The sequence below is a fragment of the Neoarius graeffei genome, chromosome 6, assembly GCF_027579695.1.
Source record: "Neoarius graeffei isolate fNeoGra1 chromosome 6, fNeoGra1.pri, whole genome shotgun sequence".
Taxonomy (NCBI): Eukaryota; Metazoa; Chordata; class Actinopteri; order Siluriformes; family Ariidae; genus Neoarius; species Neoarius graeffei.
Genome location: NC_083574.1, coordinates 29,753,599 through 29,778,363, shown reverse-complemented (window position 1 = coordinate 29,778,363; position 24,765 = coordinate 29,753,599). Strand labels below are relative to the sequence as shown.

The following is a 24,765-nucleotide window of genomic DNA, read 5'->3' as shown; positions in this document are numbered from 1 at the left end:
GACAAAACAGGACAAACACCAAGATGGATGAATACTTTTGCAAGACACTGTATACAGACACACACACACACACACACAGTACTGTGCAAATGTCCTAGGCACCCTATTATTATTATTATTATTATTATTATTATTATTATTTCATTCAAACACTTTGTTATAGATTTCTATTTTATGACTTCTACATTATCGAGTCAGTACACATTTTAGCGTTCTCCTAAAACCTGCAGCTCATTTCCTTATAAAACTGCACTGATTTGTACCTGAGACTACTTTTTTAAGCAAATGGTCATCTCATACTAAATACTGATTTTGTTTCATTTATTCTAGCTTACAGCTGTTTACAGTATTTTTTTTAAATCACGGAGTTATGTTTGGGTGTTCTGCGTAAACTGTTGTTTAATGAATCAACCATGGAAATCAAATCCTGAAGTGAAACCCTGAAGTGGGTTATTTTTTATCTGCAAGATCGAACCCAGAATCTGCTTGCTGTGAAGTGATATAGTGCTAATCACTGTGTGAATTATTTTGCGAAAACATGCATAATGAATTTGTAAGGAAAGTTAAATGGGTTCTGTCCCAGTGACTAGTTTTGGTTACTGGGAAAAGTTCTCAAGTCTGGGGAACCTGATTGATCTGTGAAGCCTATCAGTCACGATCACTATTTTTATTATACATTATGTATTTTGAGGTCTTATAGTTAGTAGTATATTTGACTGGTTATGTCTGTGAAGATTCTCAGTCATCCATGTACATAGTAATCTGTGGTTGGTAGAAGAGAGCAACTGGACTTGCTTGAAGATTCTTGAAAACGTTTCACCTCTCATCCGAAAGGCTTCCTCAGTTCTGTCTGACTAATAGGGAGTATCAGGTATTTATCCTCTCATGGATCATCATAGAATCAGAATTCTGATGGCTGCATTGTAGGTGGCTGATAAAAGATGTCTTAGACACCCACCTCTGTTCTAGGTTGACAAAAATGAACGATCCTCTCTGGCTAAGATGTCTGCCAGTTTTCTGGAAGTCCTCTCATACTCCCGCACCAGTCGAAGGGATCTCATCCCAAAGTGTGTAGAAACATGTCTGTGAAGATTCTCAGTCATCCAGGTACATAGTAATCTGTGGTTGGTAGAAGAGAGCAACTGGACTTGCTTGAAGATTCTTGAAAACGTTTCACCTCTCATCCGAAAGGCTTCCTCAGTTCTGTCTGACTAATAGGGAGTATCAGGTATTTATCCTCTCATGGATCATCATAGAATCAGAATTCTGATGGCTGCATTGTAGGTGGCTGATAAAAGATGTCTTAGACACCCACCTCTGTTCCAGGTTGACAAAAATGAACGATCCTCTCTGGCTAAGATGTCTGCCAGTTTTCTGGAAGTCCTCTCATACTCCCTCACCAGTCAAAGGGATCTCATCCCAAAGTGCGTAGAAACATGTCTGTGATGATTCTCAGTCATCCAGGTACATAGTAATCTGTGGTTGGTAGAAGAGAGAATCTTCAAGCAAGTCCAGTTGCTCTTTTCTACCAACCACAGATTTGACTGGTTACATTGGTCGAGTTGTGTTAATTGCTTTGCTCATGAAACAGTGCAGATGACACATTTCTAATCTGAAAGACAATGGCAAAACAATTATCTACAAACAACAAAATGCTTAAATTAACTTCCGGCATCAGTGTGACGTATTCTTCTTCTTCTTTGGGGTTTTAAGGCAGCCGGCATCCTAAAAAGTTGCATTGCTGCCACCTACTGAACTAAAAACGTATCGCACTAAATTCTACCATATAGGCCAGTGTCCATTAAAAACTGGAAAAAAGGTCTTCTTCCCTTCCCACTTGACCCCATGTCCAACACACTTTTCAGAGAAACCTCTTCCAGACCAATCTCCATCAGCTGTCTGACCAGTTCTTGCCTTTGGCAATTGTATTTCCCACAAGAGAGTAACACATGACATACAGTCTCCATTTCCTGGCAGGAACAATTGGTGCATAATCCAGTCTGATGTTTTCCCAAAATAAATAAGGTACTGTTCAGAAATGTGTGTCCAATTCTCAATCTAGAAATAATAACATTTTCCTTCCGTTTGCCTCCTCCTCTTTTGTAAACCTGAACTGAGTCTGTTACTCTACTAGCAAGTGAAAAAAGGTGTCCGCCCTTCTGTTCTTGCTCCCAACGTGACTGCCAACTCAAAATTATCTCTTGCCATACAATGCTTTTACCCTCTGACTTAGATAGGTGTATGTGGACATCAATTGTGTCTTTTTTGGCTGCCTTCTTGGCCAACTTATCAGCCTTTTCATTTAATGAAATGCCCACATGTGCCGGGACCCATAAAAATGACACCTCCACGCCCCTCCTCTTGGCATCCCTAATTTCCATCAGGACTTCATAGATCAAATCTTGCCGGCTCTTTGACAACCCCTTACCAAGACTACTGATAGCTGACACACTGTCACTACAAATCAGCACTTTCTTATTCTGGAGTTGTTCGGCCATCAGGATGGCATATAATTCTACTGTAAAAACACTTAAAAAGTCTGAGGTTCGCTTACAAGCATGAATATTAAACCTTTGAGCAATGAAAGCTGCACCTGTAACACCTAACGTGACGTATTCACGATACCTTCCTACTTTTGTAGCTTTACCGCCATCTTGTGGTGAAGTGCGGCGCTGATGTTGTACAGCCGATGACCAACAGAGGGCGCGTTTATAACTAACACACACCCACGCGTTCTGGATACGGGGGAGAAACGTCATGAACGGAAAAGTAGGTGTCATTAAATTCTTTCATTGCGTGTGACAAAACAAACAAACAAACAAACAAACAATGCAAGCTGCTTTGACTGTACACAGAGTAGCTGTTATAGGTACAACGCAGTATTTAGCGTCAGCTGAAAAGAAGCATTACTGTGTTGTTATATAACTTCCAGGTCAGGGATCTGGCATGAGAGAGAGAGAGAGAGAGGCCTGATAGTGACTGACGTATGTTAATAGATATAAACAGAGAAGGAGACAGAAAGTCAGTCAGAAAGCAGATAAAAAAAAATGACAATGGGGATTTGTTTTCACTTTATCTCTCTTTCTCTCATTCAACAGAGGAATGACGCAGCAATTTGAGGCCAGAGGAAGGGCTGCTGCCCAGGAAGAAGAGTGCACCACAACACAAAGGTATACATACACACACACACACACACACACACAGAGTGCTGCTGGATTCAGACTCATGACTGTGGAGGAATAACAGGATCAGGTATGAGAATCAACATTCTCAGTTTCTGTCTTTGGGAATACTAAAAATAGCACATGGGTATTGTGTGTGTGTGTGTGTGTAGAGAGAGATTTGAGTTGACACTAGGAATACAGAGCTGATCATGTGACAGTATGTGTGTAAGAGCCCTTTTTCCATGAAGGATGGTATAGGAGACTGGAGAATGGTCCTTCATTATGTAGTAAGGCCTATTTCTTTGAATTCATCTACACAGCAAAATCTGCATACCCAAATGAACACTGTCAGATTTAATTTCAACACTTTTTTAAAGTGTCTATATGGGTCCACCCCATGAGTGTTAATTTAACTCTTTTTGCAGTGTTGGTACCTTAACACTAACTTGGTGTCATTTTTCACTCTTTTTGGAGTTAAAAGTTAACACTTATTAACAACATCCAGTGTTAGTTTTTCTCAACACTGATATGTAGTGTTAGACATTAATTCTTTCAGAGGATCATTTGTTGACTATACATAGTTTTCACATGACGTCACAGAGTCGGGATTCTCTAGTGCCGGCCATCTTGCGGGTCAAGCTTACCGTACGGGTCACTGAGCACACATTGTAACGCGCAAGTACAAAGTCTTCAAAAGAACCCAAGCAGGCTATTTAAAGCTAGCAATAGTGCACACCTGTTGTATTCACGGCTGTCGTAATAGGTCAGATGATGACGTCAAGTGGAGCTTTTATGGAATTCCCACTGTACGGGAGCACGAAGGCGAGCAAACAAAGAAACTCAGCATACAAAGGCGAAATCTATGGCTTGTGAGAATCAACCGCAAGGATTATCAGCCTTCCAAACACAGCAAAGTCTGCTCCGATCATTTTATAAGTGGTAAGTTGTTTAAATAAACAATCAATTGCAAATCCGTTACAGTCCATGAAACATAGGAAGTATAAGGATGAGAAAAAAACAGTGAATCAGAAAGCTGCGCACATTTGCGCAGCTTCACGCAAATGTGCGCAGCTTTCCGATTTAAATCAATTCCGATTTAAATCAACTCGATATTATACACACACATATTTATATGCAGTGTTGAGAGCTCTAAGATTCCAATGTTTACATACCTTGGCTGTAATTAGGACACGACTGTCACTTGTTTTTATATGGTGGACTTCACGGACCCAGCCACAGACAAAATAATTGTACGACTCCAGCGACTTGTATGCTTTGAGGTCATCAAGTGTGTAGGCACTTTTACTATTCACAAAATAGTTCACAATATCAGGGTATGATATGGATGGCAGCCCTGCATAGTCACTTGAAAATGCGTCTTTGTCCACTTCGTAGGGGTCAATTCCCCCAATCAAGGCCAGTTTGGCTGCATACCGTTGTCGTGAGATGTCGTCTAATGTATCTATATACTTCCGTTTGCTTGATTTTGCCGACATTGATCTTTATTTTAGAAAACTATAACTTAGAAAATATAACTTCATAAATTTGTCCGAGATAACGTAGCCGGTAATAGCGATGGTCCGTTTTGTTTGCCCCACAAGATGGCGGCTGGAGGGCGTTCCCCGGAATGCCGTGACGTCAGTGAAAACTATCTATAAAAGTGTTAGCCTCATAACACTTAAAAGGTGTAAATACAGCTCTTCCTGGAAATGATTTTCAAATTAAAGTTTGCTGAAATAAAGGTGGGCATATTTTGTGTTTTACAATTAAACATTTATTTTAAACATTTGCACCCCAAAAAAATGAAGTCACATTAAAAAATGTAACAATATGGAACAATATATGTCCTTTCACTCTCATTAGAATATTGCTTCTGAAATGGTCTAAAGTAAGTCAACTGGTCAACAAAAATCAAAGCATGTTCATTACTTTGTTCCTGTATACAGTATGCATGAAAGTGTTCAAAATAAACGCAGGTCATTAGCACGGTCCCTCATGCAGCAGTCGGTGAAGCGCGCATAGATCTTCTGGCTTTAGCCAATCGATGTGTGTCTATGCAGTGGGTGGGGTGACATGAACACTTCAAGTGTAAAACCCAGGATCGGAGTTGAGAGTTAGAAGTTCAGAGTTAGTATTTATACAATTACACTGACAGGTTTGATTTAGTGACGCTTTGTTTTTACACCCGATTTTGACACCAACTACTTATCAACTGAAGTCATATATAATGGATTTAACTCTATCAGAGTAAAATTAACTCTACTTTTGCTCAAATTTCACTAACACCCAAAATTTAGCACTTCTGAATTTGCTGTGTAGCTTTATTGGTACTTTTTGGGTTTATTTATTTATTTATTTAAAACATTATTTATCATCCCCAGCAGGCGGCACTGCACACTGACTTGCACACTGTGTTTTTAATGTGTAGTCAGAGAAGAAGCAGACAAGAGACGATCATGACCGGGACAACTGCACTGCAGGTTGGTACAGAATTACTCATCCTACTCTGGCTTGCTGTGACACTTCGCACACACTTCAGTCATTCTGATACACACTCCTTTCTCGTTGGCATTCCTGTGTGACGTCATGGCTTTGGTCTTACAGTAAACACTGAGGTGTGTGTTTCAATGTTTTCGCTGTGCTGCAGCATTTCCGTTGCATTACTGTGAATCAGACAAACTGTTCTCGTTTGTTTTTGTTTTGTTTTTCCAGAGCTGACTGATCCTGTCACCTGCTGTGTTTTCATTCTGGTTTTAACCATTTCTCTCATTACTTCTTTTTTTCCCCCCTTTACCACTTGGCTGCCCTCCATCACAACCGCCTATCCGTTACTTTAGTCCGCTCAAGTGAAGTGCATTAGATGAGGGCTGGAAGAGCTCAACTTACCCAGAAGGCATTGCTGCAATCTAACACAGTGTCCTTTGATAAAACAGTGAAAGAATGCAGTAAAATAACCCTTCAGTGATTGGCTGTCTCAGATCAAGTCCGTGTTCCATATGTAGAGAACGGCTATAAATGGAAGACTATTAAAGGACTAGGCTGCATTCCAGTGCTGCTTTTAACATTCTTCCTTGTCCGGTTGCCTTCCTTTTCTTTCCCCTTTGGCAGTCATCCATCTTGAAGGTTGTTACGTTACTTTGTTGAATTGAAATGTGTTAGGTGATTATTAGATGAGCGTACTCAGGAACACAACTTGCTCAGAAGGCATGACTGAGTTTTAACCTTTTATATATAATATAAAAGGTTAAAGCTCTTGTTCCATTGTCAAGCAGTCACTTTTATTAGGGCTTTAGTCACACAACATACCCAGAAGGCACTGCTGTACATGTGTATATAATGCTGCTTATGAACAAAAATGCATATAAAACTCTGTCCCCCCCCCTTCTGACTCCTTCATTTGTACATGATAGCTAATGGAACTGCACTACTGAATACTGCTGGCAAGCTAGCAATTCAATCCAGCACTGCGCACAGTCAAGCAAAGAAAAACTATCCAATCATACAACTCTCCAATGAATTCGCTTTCATAGATTTTTTTTTTTTTGTATTAAACTGGATATGGGTGCCTTGGTAACAAACAGCTCCAAGGTCTTTGGTTCAATCCTGAACATGTTCTTCCAGTGTCTGCATCGGTTTCCTATGTGTTCTCCGGTTTCCTCTGCCCTTTCAAAAGCATTTCAGTAGGTGGATTAGCTCTGCTAAATTGCCCCATATGTGAAAGTGTGCAAATGTATTTGCATGGACATTCTATCTACGGACAGTTCCAGTGTTCCTGGAAAAGCTTTGGATCCATTACCATGACTTTGACCAGGATAAAGCAGTTACTGAAGATCAATGAACGAAAACTACCTGAGATACCCAAACCCGCTACTTTCGCACACAAGTGAGTGAGCAGTCCCATTTGTTTTTGTTAGGAAACCACATCATCTGTTGAATGGTACTGCTCCTTGTTTGGTCCTGCAAGTGCACACTGGTGTTACTTATATTCAGTGCGCTGCAATGAGAACACTTTGACAACATAATTGGAGCACAGCCCAGGGCAGTTTGACAACAAATGGGCTGCACTCATTTCTCTCCAGGATGGGTGAGTTAGTGTTAACATGGTAATGCTGCTCATGTTTAGACAGGAAGTGAGTGATGATGTGGCAGCACACCTCCTACGCACCACTCAGAGAGAAAATAACACTGTGGTTTGTTCACTCTCCTGTAGTGTCTACTACTTGGTGGCGTTGTGTTCTGTAGCTCCAGGCCATCTCATTAGATCATCTATTCATCTCAGTGCTGATCAATGTACACATTTGGATGAGAAATGGAAACTAAAAGTCCCAAGGCTCATCTTGATGGCAGGTGTGTGGGTGCGTGTGCGCACAGGTTGGAATGGAAATAAGATACGAAGGCAATGAGACACCGCTGACAATGTTGCCTTACTGCTGCATGTTTACAAGCACCATGCATTTCTCACATGTGTATGATTTGTTTGTTTCTACCAGCTGTAATACATTAAAACAATCTAACAGCTCTATATTAGTGTATTACATATTACACATGCAACACTTAATGTGTCATGAGTCTCATATGTATTTAGAAGTGTTTCTGTATTTTTAGGAATAATTTAGACATTTGTAGAAAAGCAGTAAAGTTTAAAGCACATAACACATGAACATAATTATGCTGAGTGACTGATCTCCCAGACCCATCAAGGATGAAGTTGAGTTTACTTATCCAGTAGCATACTTAATCACTAACTCCCGTTCTTTTCACTGTTTTAATACAGAGGCAAAGATAATCAGTGTCTTCAGACATGAGCTTAATGAAAAAATAATCAACTCTGCAGTGTTCACAGCCCTGTGCTTCACACCAGTGCAGCAGTTCTCCTATAACTGCACACTTCATCATCTTTTACTCCTTACAGACAGCACTGAGTTATCACAAACCATTGCGATGTTAAGATATTGCTGTGTGCAGTGCTCATGCATCATCAACCAGCCAAGTGTAATCATTCTGCAAGATCATAAACAGCACATAACCTCCAGTATGAACCAGTTACTTCATGTTAGAGAGCTAATCTGTAAGCTCTGGCTAAAGGGAGAAGGTTTGTTCCATGTAATCTCTCAGCTGGCTGAATATCGGGGCTTCAGTACCTACTTCATACTCAAATCGACTGATCATCATGCATCATTTACTGGCTTCCCACAAATTTAGAACACTAAAGAAAAATGTTAAAACTCTATTAGTCCTGAATTTGTTTTCCTGTCACAATGTAGTACTGGATTCTTTAACTCTGGTATTCCCGTTTGCTTTGTTTACACTGAGACACTCTTACTCTCTGTCCTGGTTGGCTGCCACCTCCAGCCACTCGCTGTATAGCTGGACTTCTTTTGTGCTAGATCCTGGGACGTGATAACATTTGATTTCTCAGCTGGTGTACTAGGTATACAAACGGATATCTTGCCATTGTGGCCGATGTAAGAGCAAACAGAGATTGGTCGAGATGGAAAGAAGAGCAAAAGACAAGACTTCTGTTTCTCAAATGCTGGGACTGACATTTACCTCTGGAGATAATACAAGAGAGACTGAAGTCAGTAAGTTCCATAAATAGAATAGGTTACACATGTAGAGAGGTCGGGGGGTTTGTTGTTTTAAGTAAAATTAAATCTATTACGATTAGGACACTGAATGAACACTGGATGGCCGGGGGTACTAAATAGCGTGTGTGTATATACATACATACACGCACACTCGCCCACCGTTTTATTAGGAACACCTAACACACTTGCTGTTTTATGCAGTTATCTAATCAGCCAATCCCTTGACAGCAGCACAATACATAAAATCATGCAGATACAAATCAAGAGCTTCAGTTAATGTTCACTTCAAACATCAGAATGGGGAAAAACTGTGATCTCTGTGACTTTCACTGTGGCATGAGTGTTGGTGCCAGATGGACTGCTGATCTCCTGGGGTTTTCACAGACACCAGTCTCTAGAGTTTACAAAGAATGGTGCGAAAAGCAAAAAAAACATTGAGTGAGCGACAGTTCTGTGGGTGGAAACGTCTTGTTGATAAGAGAAGTCAGAGGAAAATGGCCAGATTGGTTTGAGCTGCCAGGAAGGCTGTAGCAACTCATACCGGTAGCAACTCTTTACAACTGTGGTGAGGAGAAAAGCATCTCAGCATGCAACAGCAAAAGTCCACACTGGAGCCCACTCCTGCCAGCCAAGAACAGGAATGTAACGCTACTGTCACACGACAGCTCGTGATGCTTTGCAATGGGTTATCGATGAAAATGAGACATTTGGCGGTGATGCTTCCCCGAGCTTCAGGAAGTATTCCCAAACCCATATCTAGAAGAAGAAAGAAGAAACCTTTATTCGTCACATGCACACTCAAGCACAGTGAGATTCATCTGCATTTAACCCATCTGAAGCAGTGAACACGCGCGTGCGCACACACCCAGAGCAGTGGGCAGCCATACTACAGTGCCCAGGGAGCAGTTGGGGGTTAGGTACCTTGCTCAAGGGCACTTCAGCCCAAGGTTACCCCATGTTAACCTAACTGCATGTCTTTGAACTGTGGGGGAAACTGGAGCACCCGGAGGAAACCCACGCAGACACTGGGAGAGCATGCAAACTCCACACACAAAGGCCCCCGTCGGCCGCTGGGCTCAAACCCAGAGCATTCTTGCTGTGAGGCGACAGTGTTAACCACTACACCACCGTGCCTCCCTGCGGCAGGTGGTGTACTCGCAGAATAATCTGCGAGTATTCGTTGCTTAGTTTGTCGACGAAAACATTGCCACCAAATTTCAGTGCATGCATTGAAATTTTTCGCACTGTTTTTGGACACTCACGAGGTGAAGACAACAAAAAACAACTCGTGAAGATCCGAGAACATTCGCTGTGCATCACATGATAGGTGGTGATGCTACCGGTTTTTCATCGCCAAGTATTCGCAAACCCATTGCAAACTGTAATGTGACCAGGGCTTTAGAATCAAGAACAAGTTCCTATTAAAGTGGTTTGTACACACACACGGGGCTTTTTTGTGTGTGTGCATGATTAATTCGCATGTCGATATATTTTTTTCACAAGTACCGTACTTTCACGAGTATTTTTTTTTTTTGTCACAAGTACTTTCACACTTACAAATATTATGCAGTGAAAAAGCGGCTCTTTTTTTGCAGCAAAGTCGATTTTTCTGAGCTTTCATACCACAAATAAACGCATCAACCAATTTTTCTTGTTTCCCAATATCCAATCTCTGAGCTTCAACTCTTGGACAAGATTATAGAACCATCCCTGTTATTGTTGTTTGTACCCAAAACTTTGTTTCTTGAGATCATATCGATAATGCTCGTCTTTTCATCACTATTAGATGATGCCACCAGGACCCTACTGACAGTAGCGGCATGAAACGAGCAGAAAACGGAACACACTTTTTTTGAAATTATTTTTTTTAATTGCATCTGGCTGGGTGTGCATACTCCCATTTTTCACATCACAAGTTAGTGTCGCATCAGGTGTGTAAAAGTCTCATCTCATTATCTCTAGCCGCTTTATCCTGTTCTACAGGGTCGCAGGCAAGCTGGAGCCTATCCCAGCTGACTACGGGCAAAAGGCGGGGTACACCCTGGACAAGTCGCCAGGTCATCACAGGGCTGACACATAGACAGAGACAACCATTCACACTCACATTCACACCTACGGTCAATTTAGAGTCACCAGTTAACCTAACCTGCATGTCTTTGGACTGTGGGGAAACCGGAGCACCTGGAGGAAACCCACGTGGACATGGGGAGAACATGCAAACTCCGCACAGAAAGGCCCTCGCTGGCCACGGGGCTCGAGCCCGGACCTTCTTGCTGTGAGGCAACAGCGCTAACCACTACACCACCGTGCCGCCCTGTGTAAAAGTCAAGAGAGATATTTCGTGGTGTTGTATTGGACCAGGTGGGTGGAGCACAGAAGCACGGCAGGCCAGAACTGAGTTTTCAACAAAGGATTTAGTTCTTGGTTTTCAGCCTTTTCCTAATTCCCAGCCATGCGCACACACACTGTTCTGGTTGGGGAGAGCTCCCTTTCTCTGCTCTCCTCTCCTTTTAAAGGGCTTGGTCAGTGGGGAAGACACACAAACACAGGTTAATTCCCATCAGGTGCAATGATTCCACCACTTACCTTCCCTGATTCCACCCTCCATTCACTGACCAACGCTTGGCCACGCCCCCACCGCCACACATGGTCTTATTTCGTATTTATTCTTATAATATATACAGTATCGTATAATATAAACTGTACCATATGAAGGGCTGCCACATTCTGTATATCTAGTAAAAGAGAAGGGACACCACAGTATATCTGAGTGTACATATTTGACCCATAGACTGTAAAAATAATGGACGAAGCCTCTGTGACGTCACTAAGATTTCTGAAGAGTGGGTTTGAAGCTTAAAAAAAGGAGGCTACAGGCGTCGCCATCTTGGCAGCTCCTAACTCCCAGCTAGTCCATGGAGAAAGGGGCGGGGATAATGAAGCATGGCTGCTGGAATAGTATGGTTGGAACATGCCTACTCAAGCAACCTTGACGCTAACAAGCTACCTCTGCAAGCTAGCCAACAAGCTACTGGCTAAACTAAAAAAGAAAAGCTGCTCCATAAGATACAGACCATAATCTCAATGGCTGGTTTACAAAAAAAAATCATCACTGGGCGTGTAACCGTCTGATAACATATTTGATCAACGAGTGTCGTCTTTTCAATCTTAATAATTGTAAATAAAAACAACATTAGCGATAATATTTCCTCCTAATGTCTTCTAAATACAGTGGTGCTTGAAAGTTTGTGAACCTTTTAGAATTTTCTATATTTCTGCATAAAGATGACCTAAAATATCATCAGATTTTCACACAAGTCCTAAAAGTAGATAAAGAGAACCCAGTTAAACAAATGAGACAAAAATATTATACTTGGTCATTTATTTTTTGAGGAAAATGATCCAATATTACATATCTGTGAGTGGCAAAAATATGTGAACCTTTGCTTTCAGTATCTGGTGTGACTCCCTTGTGCAGCAATAACTGCAACTAAACGTTTCTGGTAACTGTTGATCAGTCCTGCACATGGGCTTGGAGGAATTTTAGCCTATTCCTCTGTACAGAACAGCTTCAACTCTGGGATGTTGGTGGGTTTCCTCACATGAACTGCTCGCTTCAGGTCCTTCCACAGCATTTTGATTGGATTAAGGTCAGGACTTTTTGACTTGGCCATTCCAAAACATTAACTTTATCCTTCTTTAACCATTCTTTGGTAGAACGACTTGTGTGGTTAGGGTGGTTGTCTTGCTGCATGACCCACCGTCTCTTGAGATTCAGTTCATGGACAGATGTCCTGACATTTTCCTTTTGAATTTTCTGGTATAATTTATTTTATTTTTAAGTTTATTTATTTTATTCACGGACATGGGAGCAGCAATTTCGTTGTACAATTGTGCAATGACAAAGTCTATCCTATTCAGAATTCATTGTTCCATCAATGATGGCAAGCTGTCCTGGCCCAGATGCAGCAAAACAGGCCCAAACCATGATACCACCACCACCACCACCATGTTTCACAGATGGGATAAGGTTCTTATGCTGGAATGCAGTGTTTTCCTTTTTCCAAACATAACGCTTCTCATTTAAACCAAAAAGTTCTATTTTGGTCTCGTCCGTCCACAAAACATTTTTCCAGTAGCCTTCTGGCTTGTCCATGTGATCTTTAGCAAACTGCAGATGAGCAGCAATGTTCTTTTTGGAGAGCAGTGGCTTTCTCCTTGCAACCCTGCCATGCACACCATTGTTGTTCAGTGTTCTCCTGATGGTGGACTCATGAACATTAGCCAGTGTGAGAGAGGCCTTCAGTTGCTTAGATGTTGCCCTGGAGTCCTTTGTGACCTCGCCGACTATTACACGTCTTGCTCTTGGAGTGATCTTTGTTGGTCGACCACTCCTGGGGAGGGTAACGATAGTCTTGAATTTCCTCCATTTGTACACAATCTGTCTGGCTGTGGATTGGTGGAGTCCAAACTCTTTAGAGATGGTTTTGTAACCTTTTCCAGCCTGATGAGCATCAAGAATGATTTTTCTGAGGTTCTCAGAAATCTCCTTTGTTCATGCCATGATACACTTCCACAAACGTGTTGTGAAGATCAGATTTTGATAGATCCCTGTTCTTTTAAATAAAACAGGGTGCCCACTCACACCTGATTGTCATCCCATTGATTAAAAACACCTGACTCTAATTTCACCTTCAAATTAACTGCTAATCCTCGAGGTTCACATACTTTTGCCACTCATGGATATGTAATATTGGATCATTTTCCTCAATAAATAAATGACCAAGTATCATATTTTTGTCTCATTTGTTTAACTGGGTTCTCTTTATCTGCTTTTAGGACTTGTGTGAAAATCTGATGTTTTAGGTCATATTTATGTAGAAATATAGAAAATTCTAAAGGGTTCACAAACTTTCAAGCACCACTGTACTTCCTCCTGATAACTTGGATAACTAACATTAGCTTGGTTAATAGCTAGCTTGCTAGAGATATTGCTGACTAGGAGTGGCTGAGGTCAATAGCAGCTACTGTTAGATAGGCAGTCTATGATGGTCACATAGCACAGTGTATTTGATATTAAAGCAATTGATCAAACCCGCAATTTAGTTAAGAGCTGTGTCTCTTGGTGAACGATTGACTGTTGCTATGCAAATCTTCATGCTGAATGCATATTATTTCACTGTCAAACTCCAAAATGTAATTTTTTTTAGTTGCCCAAGCTGTCAAATTGTCAGTCTGAGCCTAATTTATTGAAGCGGAGACCCCGATAAACTTCATCAGCAGTGACATCGAAAATACTGAAAGGTAAGTGCAAGCTAATAAAGCAAATTAAACTAACATACAGGTGTAGTAGTGTGTAAAAGTTATTTGCATGGAAAAGCTGTTAGATGAAAGTAGGCAAGGCTCCATAAATTATTTACATAAATCCATCACCTGGGGTGAAGTTGGCTTGAGTTCTGAGGTAATGCCAGCTAGCAGCTAACATGACACAAACCCAGCTGTCACTCAAATTGGCCCCGCCCCAATTATGCATAAATGTATGGGTCAATATAATTTAAACTGTTGAATTATATAAAAATTCACCCTCCGTATAGTTGTCATGAAGGGGGAAATTAACTCTAGAGACTGAAACCGTTTATTTTTTTTTTTGTACCAGGCTGTAAACATTGTTTTTGCTGTAAAGTTGGACATTTTAAAGTGTATGTAATGCGTTATTGTAATGCTTTAAAATTAATATACATCATTAGTAATGATGAAAATGAATTAATAAAGTAGGAGGAAAAATATTAATTATTTATTTTATTATCAAGCACAAAACTATTGATAAATCACAGCTTCCGGATCCCAGATAAAGGCAGCCTTGCCCCAGGGCAAATCTCTCATGACGTCGCATGTGGAACCCTGGTTATCTGGGCCATTTTGGTTCATCTGACTCCGTGCTTGTTTACTCGCTGAAATTGGATATTGTTGTTGGACTCTTCCAAAAATAATGATGGGAAAGCACTGAGTTGTGTTTGGATGTTCAAATCCATATACAACAGGACATTCGGTTCATGAATTTCTGAGAAATGACACTAATCTAAAGCAACAGTGGGTGAAGTTTGTGCAAACGAAGCGGGCAGATTTCGTGTTGCCTACTAATAATAAATCTGATTCATCAAGTGTTCACCACCACCAGAACAACCACATGAGAATTATTGGAGCAAAAAGAAACCCATTGATTTAAAAAATGACATTTGATCTGACATTTGGACAGTTCGTTGATTCCCCTATTATCACCCACTTCATATTTTCTTTCAGTAATTACACTGAATAAGTGTACGTTTTAAAGATTATATTTCTGCATTTATTGAGGTACATGTAAATATTTTCCCTACATTTTGCAGCAGCCAGCTTAGAATAAAAATCCACAAACCAATCTGTGTTTCCAGTTCTCTCTGGCTGGTGATGCACTATCGGCGGTCAGTGGGACTGTCCTGAACTGAGTGAAGTGGCATCTGTTTCTCATCTTGGCGGCTTGAAAAGGATAACCATTTGCTCTGGAATATCCTTGATAATCATCTGCCCTTTCATCCGACATATAAGAATCCCAATCACTATCAGAATTCTCTCAAACGTGATTCTAACCACTGCTGTGCACATGAACGAATTTGATACCTGGATTGTTACACGTGTGACATCACGCACCCCTTCGGGATCTTCCGGTTCAGTCTCGGCAGATTCCATTAAAATCGGCTGTTCTTATTGATTTTCCATCAATTTATGGCCTTTTGTATCCGCTATGGTTCGAAAACACACGGTCAATCAACATAATGATTGTTGCTTTGTACAAGGAAAAAAAGTGGTATTTAGAGACATTAAATTCACTTTAACATGGGGGTCTATGGGAATTGACACACTTTTGGAGCCAGCCTCAAGTGGCCATTCTAGGACCTGCAGATTTTAGCACTTCCATGTTGGCTTCACTTTTCAGGAGCGGAGGGTGCTGCTTGGTTTGACCATATCAGCTTCTACATGCACATATGCAAGCAAGCTTTCTTGTACATTCACTTTAGCACAGTGATTGCATGCATCTTCTTGGAGACTCAGAACCACAAAAATTACTCATTTGAAAAAACAATGCCTGCCTCTCACTTGCCTTCATCCATATTTTTATGTCTGCATCCATTTAACCCTTTCTTGTTTTGTAACATCCATCTGTTCTGCTTCTCTCCTTCCCCCCTTCCCATCCCTTCCTCCCTCCTCCTGCTGTCCATCACCTTCCCTTGTGTTTCTGTGCCCTCATTCATTCTTCACTTATGTTTTTCACGCACTCATCCTTGTGTGCCCTCATTCTCTTCCCTATCTCTCTCTCTCTTGCGCTCTCTCTCTCTCTCTCTCTCTGATGTCACTGCATTGATCAGGCTGCAGCTTAGCTGCATTAAAATATGCATTAGAAAGGGCTACAGTATGTGAGATTGATCTGTCTATATTGCATGTGTGAGACAGACAGCACTCACGTGTGTGTGTGTCTGTATGCAAATGTATAGGTACCCCCCCCCGAATCTCCTAGCCACTGTCACTGCTGCTAACCCAAGATCGCCATGGTTTTTCCCCCTATCATTAGCATCATTGGGTTCTGCTTCTACCTCTGCTTGTGTCTCTTTTGGTCACTCTGCCTTTCAGCTTTCCTGTTTCTAGTCTTTCTTTCCTTCTTCTACCTCTACAGAGCAGTCTTTCCTGTTGTACACTCATCATCCACCCTTTCATCCTATTCTGTTTTGCAGCATGCATCTGTTCTGCTCTGCCTTTTTCTTCTCCTTCTCTCTCACCGTCCGTCTTCCCTGGTGTTTCAGCCATGTTTCTGACATTAGCATCATACCATTCTGCATCCCTCCTCTCTCTTCATCTCTGTGTCTCTTGCGCTCAACCGTTTTCCAGCCATGTTGATTAAAGTTGCAGTGGCTATTCCAGAGCAAAGTCGATGCCACCTCTGAAGCTCAGTGGAAAGAGAGCGGCAGAGAGAGAGAGAGGAAGAGCGCACGAGGGAGTGAGAGAGAGAGAGAGATGACGCACAGACTTTGAGAGCCGTGCTAGACAGCAAGCAACGAGCCAAACGAGTCAATTTTTATTTTCGTTGCAAGATGGCGCATTTTTCTGTTTCGACTGTTTCACTTCATTCTCTGATGAACAGAAATAAATAGTGTATTCTGCGTGTTTCCTTCTCTACAGAAAGCGCTGTGATGCGATTCTTGCTCTGCGTATGACTGGACGCCAGCAGCTGTTTCATTTTGCTGAGGTAGGAGATTTTTTTTGTCCAATTTTATTTTTATTTCTAATTGTTTAAAAAAAAAAGCCATGATTAACCGCACTTCACTTTTTTTCTGTGCTGCTGTTTTACACTATGTTAAATAAGGGTGTGGCAGCATTCGTTTTCGCACATCTGTGGATGGGGAGTTAGAATGCGAAAACAATAAGACGACATAAAAAAAATCAGTGTTAAAAACAAAATGAACAAAAACGCCAAACAATTACATTTAATGTGTTGCACTATTAAGCAGGTTTACTGACTCATACGTGAACCGCCATCGCAGGAAAAGATGCAGCAAGCCCTCAGTGTGACAGTCCAGAGGCTGAGCAGACAAAACCCACACACACACACACACACACACACACACACGGGCACACGCATGCAGGAGCAGAGCAAGCAAAGCTGCCTATCCTCCATCTTAACATATGCTGCTAAGCTGACTCTTAAGCACAATTTTTATGCTGTTCGTCATTCATCACCCAGCTTAATTGCTGATAAATGCGTTGCCCTGACAACAGAGGCCTGTTTCAGCAGTGATCATACCAACTTGTCTGCTTTGATAGAATGAACACACGAAGGCTGTGCACACTGGCTTTAGATTTGCTTGTTTATGCATAGATTTGTATGTACTTTTTTTCTTCCCCCCCCCCATACTCGTCAATGCATAAAATACAATAAATCAACAAATCTTTTTTGTGCCCGATGATGTCATCATAGCCCTATGTGGGTAGATGAACTGTGCCTTTTTTTTTGCTGTGTAATTCATATAGAGATTCGCATGTGGTTTTCTATCTTTTTTTGTCTCGCGCTCATATATTCACAGACACACTCTCGGCCACATAGCTTTCACAAACCAGATGCAAATTGAGAATGATTTCCTTTAAAAATGCCTTTAAAAACAGGAAATCCAGCGTCATTCTAACAAAATGTCGTGTGTGTGTGTGTGTGTGTGTGTGTGTGTGTAGGTTGGTAATATTTCTTTGCTTGTTTTGTGTATCATGCTAACTGCTAGGCAGCTTACATTAAAATAAATATGAATTAAATCTGCAAATAGATAAATGTGCTCTTAATTTTTTTTTTTAAAAAGAATGGCACCGGCTTAATTTCCATCGAGCTTGTCACAAATTGTGAAACACAAGCACTGTTCATAATCGATAGTGATCTGAATCGTCAGCTAAACCCCAGCAGCCATTTTGTATTTACTCAGGTTGGATCATCTCTCGTTCATGATTTAAAATGGCCGCGCTGCAGTGAGGAAATGGACAGCAGTGGAAATCAGATGACGAGAACGAGAGACATGGGTATCATAAAGAATTAGAATAGGACCACAATCAGATGATCGAGAGCTGCAGAGAGACAGGAAGAGAGACAATACAAATGTGACTAAGAAAAGGAACAGAGTTGCCAAAAGAGGAAGAAAAAGAGAAGCAAAGCATACCTGAGGCAAAGTGACAGAGGAGAGGTGAGAGAGAGAAGAAGAAAGAGAAGAGATGGAGGCAGCTAGGAGAAACGATCGACTTGAAACGCAGATCAAATTTATAACAACGTAATAACTGTTTAATAAGCATGTTACTAAAGTAATCTGTAAAGCATACACATTGGTGCTTTTATTTGAATGTAGAAGAGCAATAATATTAAAAACATTAATGTTAAAAGAGGAAGTTGGTTTAGGGCATCCAAAATATGATACAGGAAATCAGCATTAGCCACTCATTGAATATTGATGACACTTAATATATTCTCCTAGATATATACACACATGCACAAACCACACATAGATGGGCATAAGGACCTGCAAGTATAATAATCTCTGGATCTATAGAGGATTAAATACTAACAAAAAATTTAAGGTGGCTCACAGTTGTTGGTGAGAAAATAAAAAACGATCAGCTTGAGTGGAGGTTGCAGGAAGGATTTTAGGCAGCATTTGTAGCAATGATGAAAGACTCCCATAGCACCCCCTCTCGTCTCTTCTTTTTCTTTGTCTAGCTCTACAACTTTTTTTTTAATCAAAGAGGGTACCAAGTAGAACCTGTTCAGAAACCCAACTATCCAAAGAACACTTAGCAAATCCTCTTAAGAGGTATCTAAACTTTTCTGAATAAGCAATGCTTATAATTTTGTGTGTGTCATATATAAAATATAATCTGCTTTTTCTGCTTTCTGTCCGAGTGTCACTTTGCTCAATGGTTATTCTGATCCGCTTTAGCACACTAATGGCGATCAGCATGGTAACCATGAGGTGGACATGATTTCCACTGTTGAAACTCTGCTGCCATCTTGTGTTTTGCACAATGAGCTTCATCAGGGGGTCTGAATGTTTATTCTATCAATGCTGTTTACAGTTCTCTGTTCAATGGCATGTATGTATAACTGTACTAATACTATTTATATAAAGTTAAAATAACATTAAAGCAACATCTGTAAGGTAAGTATGAAATGGTGTTTTTGTTGATGGCTTACCTGTGACTGTCAGATTTACTCATTTGTATTTTGTTTTGTTGTCAAATACACTGTTTTATGAAAAGAATAAATGTTGTATTTATCATTAGCACGCACAAATTTGCATATACAGTGCGGGATTGTGGCGTTTGTGTTATAACAGCACATTGAACCTCATTTACCAATCTTGTATTAATGCTATATGTAAATGTTTGTGTCAGCTAAACCAAACTAAAATGCTCACCAGATTTACAAACTAATTTTCTTCATCCTCACGTGCGTGTGTTGATCAATGGCAATCAGGTGATAAATCACTAAGCGCAGACATAGCACAGATGATTTGCATTTAGTGACGCCCACAAAACTCCATAAAAGCAAAGTTCACAGAGTGGAAAGTGCAAAATGACTACTAAATGGCCAAAAAAAAAAAAGAGAATAATTTCTCAGAAGCAGTACTGGAAATACTTTTGACTCGCGTCTACAAGAATTTTAAAAAAATTTGTCAGTGTAATCAGCGGTGTAACAGCACCTGAAAAGGCCAGATTAGATTAGAGCAGTGCAGGACATTGCAGCAATGAGTGACATAAGTTCAAGTTTACAGGAAATATACCAAAATGTGAAAAGATGTAAATAAAGCTTGCAATGTAAAATAAACAGATGGGTGACATTCTCCTGTTTATGCCAGAAACCTTTGCTTGATAGACACATGATGAGGCTTTGGCGTAAAGTAACTGTGTCAGTTTAGGGCTAGAGGAGGAATGCAAGGAGAAATGTATTCAGGATCAGCTGAATGACTGCACACAGCATGCAAGGGAGTAGAGCTCTCTTTGAAATGTGCTAGTAGTAAGAAATCAAAGCATGGACAAAATGTGGACATACACGGGAATGGCACAGGATCTTTTTGTCAGCCAAATTAGTGCTTGATCTAAAGCGTTGGACAGCATTTGAAAAATGATGCCATGGCAAACGGAACTGACTTGTAAGCCAGGTTTCATCCTCTGAAGAAATAAAAAAAAAAATTGTATGTCTCTAATGCCGCTTTTCCACTACAAACGCGGCTGAGTTGGGCTGAGCCGTGCCGTGCTGAGTTGGGCTGAGCGGGGCTGTTGGAGTTGCATTTCGACTACAACCGCGCTGAACCGTGCTGGCTGGAAGTGGGTGGACATATTGGGTGGAGTTAGCGAAAGTGGGTGGACGTCAGGTGATGTCGTTAAGCAGCGCAAACAGTGACATCAGTGATCTTTTAAGCGGTAGTCTCACGACCCGAATAGTAAACAATAAACATGGAGGACATGGAGTCGTTAGTGTTGCTGGTCTTGGTGCTGTGGCTTGTTGTCACCGACAACGCGGACAAATACTGGCAAGAGCGTATAGATGAGGCGAGGCGCATAAGGCTTCAGAAATTCTCGTAATTCTTCTCCTTCCGGGTTTGCGGTGTTTACAGATCCCAGCGTGCTCGCGGGGCGTGTGTGGGCATGTGAGGACACTCCTCCTCACCAATCAGTGCACAGGGGAGTGTCTGCTCACGCCCCCAGCCTCACTCGGCTCGCTTTGGCTCGCTTCAGCCCCACTCCAAAACCGTGCGAGTTTTAGGGGCTAAGCAGGGCTGAAGCGAGCTGAGTCGTGCTGGTTTTTGGTAGTCGAAACGCGAGCCGTGTCGGGCTGAAGTGAGCTGAAGTGAGCTGAAAAAGGGTAGTGGAAAAGGGCCATTAATATCTATTCGCTCATCAGTGCAGCATGTACTAACTCTTCCAGTAATATCAATTCTGCCATTTGCATCGCATTGGCTTACAACTGCTGTTTGCCCAGACCAGCCCATTCTCCATTTATACAGCAGCTTGTTTTCTAGATTAGTCTTATTTGTCTTAAAATAGGTTTGTGTTGGCTTACTGTCTATTTAATATACCATTAATCCAATTAATATGAAATGACATGCTAATGAAATGAAATGCTAAACTTGTTCATGTATTTGAAATAAATAAGTGTAATCCATATTTTAGCACATGCAAATATTGTGCAGCAACTCCATTGCATATATGATTTGAAGCTGCTCTATCAAAGTTTACATTAGTTAGTCTTTTTGTGCATAGATTTACACATACTCAGGAGCACAAGTACAACCCTGTTTCCAAAAATGTTGGGATGTTGTGTAAAATATTCATTTAAAAAAAGTGCTATATTTTACAAATCATAGAAACCCTAGGTTTCAAGGACAACATATGAAATGCTGAAACTGAGAAATCATTGTTTTTTGAAAAACGTGCTCGTTTTTAATTTAGTGCCAGCAACATGTTTCAAAGAGTTGGGACGGGGCAAAAAAAAAAAAGACTGGAAAAGTTGTGTAATGTTAAAAAAAATTTTTTTAAGTTAATTGGCAACAGGTCAGTAACATGATTGTGTATAAAAAGAGCATCCCAGACAGGCTGAGTCTCTCAGAAGTAAAGCTAGGGAGGGGTTCACCACTCTATGAAAAACTGTGAGGGCAAACAGTTCAACAATTTTTAAGAATGATGTTCCTCAATGTAAAATTGCAAAGACTTTAGAGATCACATCATCTACCATACAGAATATCATTAAAAGATTCAGAGAATCTGGAGAAATCTCTGTACAGAAGGGACAATGCTGAAAACCAATATTGGATGCCTGTGATCTTCAGGCCCTCAGGGGACACTGCATTAAAAACTGACACAATTCTGTAGTGTAAATCACTGTATGGGCTCAGGAACACTTCCAAAAACCATCATCTGTGAACACAGTTCATCACCGTGTCCACAAATGCAAGTTAAAACCATATACATTATAAATAATATCCAGAAACACCGCCACCTTCTCTGGGCCCGAACTTGATGGACTGAGGTGAAGTGGAAAACTGTCTTGTGGTCTGCTGAATCAAAATTCTTTTTGGAAATCATGGACACCACGTCCTCTGGGCTAAAGAGGAGAGGGACCGTCAAAAGCAAGCATCTGTAATGGTATGGGGGGCATTAATGCACATTGCATGGGGAGCCTGCACATCTGGGAAGACATATTAATGCTGAATGACACATACAGGTTATGGAGCAACATGCTGGCATCCAGATGACATCTTTTTCAGGGAAGGCCTTGTTTAATTCAGCAAGATGATGCCAAACCATATTCTATGTATTACAACTGCATGGCTCTGTAGTAAAAGAGTCTGGGTACCAAACTGGCCTGCCTGCAGTCCAGGCCTGTCTCCCATTTGAAAACTTTTGGCACATTATGAAGCCTCAAGAAGCCTTGGTCTCCTTGGTTCCCAAACATTAACAGCGTGTTTGTTAAAAGAAGAGGTGATAAACGTGCCCCATCCCAACTTTTTTGAAACATGTTGCTGACATCAAATTCAAAATGAGCATAGAGTGGCATGCAAAAGTTTGGGCACCCTTGCTGAAAATGTTTGTTACTGTGAATAGTTAAGTGAGCAGAAGATGAACTGATCACATAAAGGTAAAGACAAGACATTTCTTTTCAGCATTTTTTGCAAGATTTGTGTATTATTTTTGTTTTGCACAATTGGAGATTGAAAAAAGAAAAGGAACACCATGAGAAAGTTTGGGCACCCTAATACATTTGAGTTCTCAGGTAACTTTTACCAAGGTTCCAGACCTTAATTAGCTTATTGAGCTGTGGCTTGTTCAAATTCTTCGTTAAGAAAGGTCAGATGATGCAGATTTCAAAGCTGTATAAATTCTCTGACTCCTCAAATTTGTCCCTAAAATCAACAGCCATAGGCTCCTCTAAGTAACTCCCTAGCATTCTGAATAATAAAATAATTGATGCTCACAAAGCAGGAGAAGGCTACAAGAACATAGCAAAGTGTTTTCAGGTAGCTGTTTCCTCAGATTGTAATGTTGTTATTAAGAAACAGCAGTTAACAGAAACGGTGGAGATCAAGGTGAGGTCTGGAAGATGAAGAAAATTTTCTGAAAGAACTGCTCATTGGATTGCTAGAAAGGCAAATAAAAACCTTTGTTTGATTGCAAAAGACCTTCAGAAAGATTTAGCAGACCCTGGAGTGGTGATGCACTGTTTTACTATGCAGCGACACCTGAACAAATATGACCTCCATGAGAGAGTCATCAGAAGAAAACCTTTCCTGTGTTCGAGCCACAAAATTCAGTGTCTGAAGTTTGCAAATGAACATCTAAGCAAGCCTGATGCATTTTGGAAACAAGTCCTGTGGACTGATGAAATCAAAATAGAACTTTTTGGCCACAATGTGCAAAGGTATGTTTGGAGAAAAAAGGGTGCCAAATTCCAGGAAAAGAACACCTCTCCAACTCTTAAGCATGGGTGTGGATCGATCATGCTTTGGGGTTGTGTTGCAGCCAGTGGCACAGGGCACATTTCATTGGTCGAGGGAAGCATGGATTCGAATAAATACCAGCAAACTCTGGAAGCAAACATCACACCATCTGTAAAAAAGTTGAAGTTAAAAAGAGGATGGGTCCTACAATAAGACGATGATCCAAAACACGCCTCAAAATCTACAATGGAATACCTCAAGAGGCACAAGCTGAAGGTTTCGCCCTGGCCCTCACAGTCCCCTGACCTAAACATCATTGAAAATCTGTGGATAGATCTCAAAAGAGCAGTGCATGCAAGACACTTGTAGAACTGGAAGACTTTTGCAAGGACGAATGTGCGAAAATCCCCCAAGTAAGAACTGAAAGATTATTAGCTGGCTACAAAAAGTGTTTACAAGCTGTGATACTTGCCAAAGGGGGTGTTACTAAGTATTGACCATGCCAGGTGCTCAAACTTTTGCTTCAGGTCCTTTTCATTTTTTGGTATTTTACGCCTGTAAATGATGGAAATAAAAATGTAATCTTGTGGAAAATATTAAAGAAATGTCATCTTTACCCTTATGCCTTTTGGTGATCAGTTCATCTTCTGCTCACTTAACTATTCACAGTAACAGACATTTTCAGCAAGGGTGCCCAAACTTTTGCATGCCACTGTATATTAAAAAAAATAATTTTTGTTAGTTTCAACATTTATGTTGTCTTTGTGCTACTTTCAATGAAAAATAGTGTTTCCATGATTCATGCACATTCACTCAGGAAATGGTATGTTTATTCTCTCCCTTTAAATATTGTAAAAACCTAATAAAATATTTTGAAATAAATTTTATTGAAAAGTACAATGCTTTGAAAAAGTATTTGCCCCTCCCCTTTTCTGTGCGCGTGTATGTATATTTGTCACACACAATGGTTTTAGAGCTTTGCATAAAATGTAATGTAAGGCAAGGAGAACATTAGGA

General features: G+C 40.7%; 1 protein-coding gene across 1 annotated transcript in view; it reads left to right on the top strand.

Moving 5' to 3' along the window:
• The first annotated feature begins 2,720 nt into the window (after positions 1-2,720).
• zbtb38 (zinc finger and BTB domain containing 38) overlaps positions 2,721-24,765 on the top strand; it is a 34,595-nt gene continuing 12,550 nt past the window's right edge. Inside the window, 4 exon segments of the mRNA XM_060923552.1 lie at positions 2,721-2,769; positions 3,099-3,404; positions 3,407-3,451; positions 5,546-5,644. Of these exon segments, the coding sequence (XP_060779535.1) occupies positions 3,384-3,404; positions 3,407-3,451; positions 5,546-5,644 (165 nt within the window). The 5' untranslated portion in view covers positions 2,721-2,769; positions 3,099-3,383.